The sequence below is a fragment of the Penaeus vannamei genome, chromosome 19, assembly GCF_042767895.1.
Source record: "Penaeus vannamei isolate JL-2024 chromosome 19, ASM4276789v1, whole genome shotgun sequence".
NCBI classification, from domain to species: Eukaryota; Metazoa; Arthropoda; class Malacostraca; order Decapoda; family Penaeidae; genus Penaeus; species Penaeus vannamei.
The window spans coordinates 39,889,578-39,892,077 of NC_091567.1; the positions used below are offsets into that span (position 1 = coordinate 39,889,578).

At 42.0% G+C, this 2,500-nt stretch overlaps 1 protein-coding gene across 1 annotated transcript in view; it reads left to right on the forward strand.

The window, feature by feature from the left end:
- The window catches only part of LOC113800491 (uncharacterized), a 2,818-nt gene extending 1,962 nt beyond the window's left edge, over positions 1–856 (forward strand). The window contains exon 6 of the mRNA XM_070134466.1: positions 286–856. Coding sequence (XP_069990567.1) covers positions 286–742 — 457 coding nt within the window. The 3' untranslated portion in view covers positions 743–856. The remainder of the gene's footprint in view (positions 1–285) is intronic.
- Positions 857–2,500: the final 1,644 nt, after the last annotated feature.

The window sequence follows — 2,500 nt, forward strand, 5'->3', positions numbered from 1 at the left end:
TTCTTGATACCTCATTTATGGTCGCGGTTGATATGCACACACGAGTTGTTTACGTCAAGGAAACTCAATTGTGAATAATAAAACGTTGAACTGATGATCATATGACGCTTAAATATGAGGATTTCAGGGTTGCCTAATGCCTAATTCAAGGTCGTGTATGATATGCAGACAGTATAGTATGCGTCAAGGTACAAGAATAGTTACAGAGGAATACTGTTGTCTCGAATGAGGTGAGCGTAGGCTTTGGTGTTCGCGAGCTCTATCAGTCTCGATGTTCCCCCACAGCTTCTGCGGCAGCGAGGGACCGCAGTCGGAGGTCGTCAATAACCAGTGGGCCAAGGTCAAGTTCAAGGCAGATCTGTTCAATCACTTCAGGGGATTTACCTGTACCGCCACTGCCGTTGGGGAGGCCACAACCACACCAGCGGTCGTCACAACCACAGCCCCAGTGGTCGCCACAACCACAGCCCCAGTGGTCGTCACAACCACAGCGCCAGTGGTCGTCACAACCACAGCCCCAGTGGTCGCCACAACCACGGCCCCAGTGGTCGTCACAACCACAGCCCCAGTGGTCGCCACAACCACAGCGCCAGTGGTCGTCACAACCACAGCGCCAGTGGTCGCCACAACCACAGCCCCAGTTGTCGCCACAACCACAGCCCCAGTGGTCGTCACAACCACGGCCCCAGTGGTAGTCACAACCACAGCCCCAGTGGTAGTCACGACCACAGCCGCGCCCTGAATCCATGTCCACAACCATATCACTCCCCCAAAGAGATAAAGTACTAAAGTTAGCTACAACATCTGCTTTACTAACATTTAAGAATTTGGAACGAGATATGGTAATTAAAATGTGACAGGCATGCATTTACTTCATTCATTTTCCTTTATGCACACACACACACACACACATATATATACATACATATATAATTGTCTGTACAGTAACAATATCGGTTATGATATTGATACTACTTCTGCAAGTGTTGATGACGATGGTGATTGTGATAATGACACTGACAATGCTAAGGAAAAAAGAGTGATAACAGTAACGGTATGCCTATATATCTCCACATTGATTATCACGTAGCAAAGATAACGAATAATGAGATATTTGGATAGAGTGAGATCTCGCACGTACAGACATCACACACATACACACACACATACACACACACACACACACACACACACATATTGTTGATACTAGGGGGGAAGAAATGACAAGACCACAGCAGAGGGACTAGATGAGATTTCTAGCTAAGTTCTTAAGGAATGAGCCGAAATATTTGTTCTTTTATTATTAATATTCCAAAATTCAGTGAGACAAGGTAAACGGCTAAAAAAAATGGAAACTCGCCAATGTTACACCCTTATATAAGAGCGACGACAAACAAAACCAGTTTCGTCAACTAGTATAGTATGCAAGCTGTTAGAAAGAATAATTAGGAAACAAAGGGTTGAAGTACTTAGAAAACTCGAAATGATAAATAAACAATTTGTTTTTAGAGAAGGAAGGGCATGTGAAGCAAATCTCTTTATTATGATAGAGTATCTGAAATATTACAAAAAAGAGACGCCTGGGTGGATTGTGTGTACTTAGACTTTAAAATGGCTTTTGATAAGGTGTCTCTTGGAAGACTACAGTGGAAATAAGAGCACCTAGGTGGAGTGAAATGCAACCTACTCGCATGGATGAAAGACTTTCTCCATGAGAGATAGATGAGCACAGTAATTAGAATTAGAGGGAAGCATTCTACATGGCGATGAGTAACCAGCGGAGTGCCTCAAGGATCGGTTTTGGCGCCGATTATGTTTACTATTTTCGTTAATGATCTAACATTAAAATATCAGGCAGGTATTTAATTGTTTACAGACGACGCGAAAATGCAAAGAATGATCATACATGACATCTCATGCCAATGCCTCCAAAGTGACGTCGAGAACTTATTCACGTGGAGTTATACATGGAAAATGGAATTCAGCACCAATACATGCCACGGAGGCAGGTTCGGAAAAAGTAGAAATCGTTCATTGTTCACATACAAATTAGGGGACGCAATATTAAACACAGCTGACGGAAAAAAAAACCTTGGGCTAATTACAAACAGAAACCTAAGCCCAGGCGATCATGTAAATAAAAAAGGTCCATAATATGCTAAGACTGATTGCCAACATGAAGAGGGCATTCGTGTACGTGGACGAAAAAATGCTAAAGATAATTAAAACAACCATAAGACTTAATCTAGAGTACAGTGTAGTGGAATGGAATCCTCTTAAAAAGAAAAAAAAATATGTACAAACTGGAAAAAAGTTCAGAGAGTGGATACAAGATGTGCACCTACTCTAAGAGATATGAGCTACGAAGATAGACTACAGAAATTAGGACTTACTATATTGGAAGAAAGAAGGAAAAGGGGGGGACATGATTATGCTGGTCAGCTATTTTACAGGAAGAGTGAAATTAGAAAATGATGACAAGAAGGAGTAAATGACACAA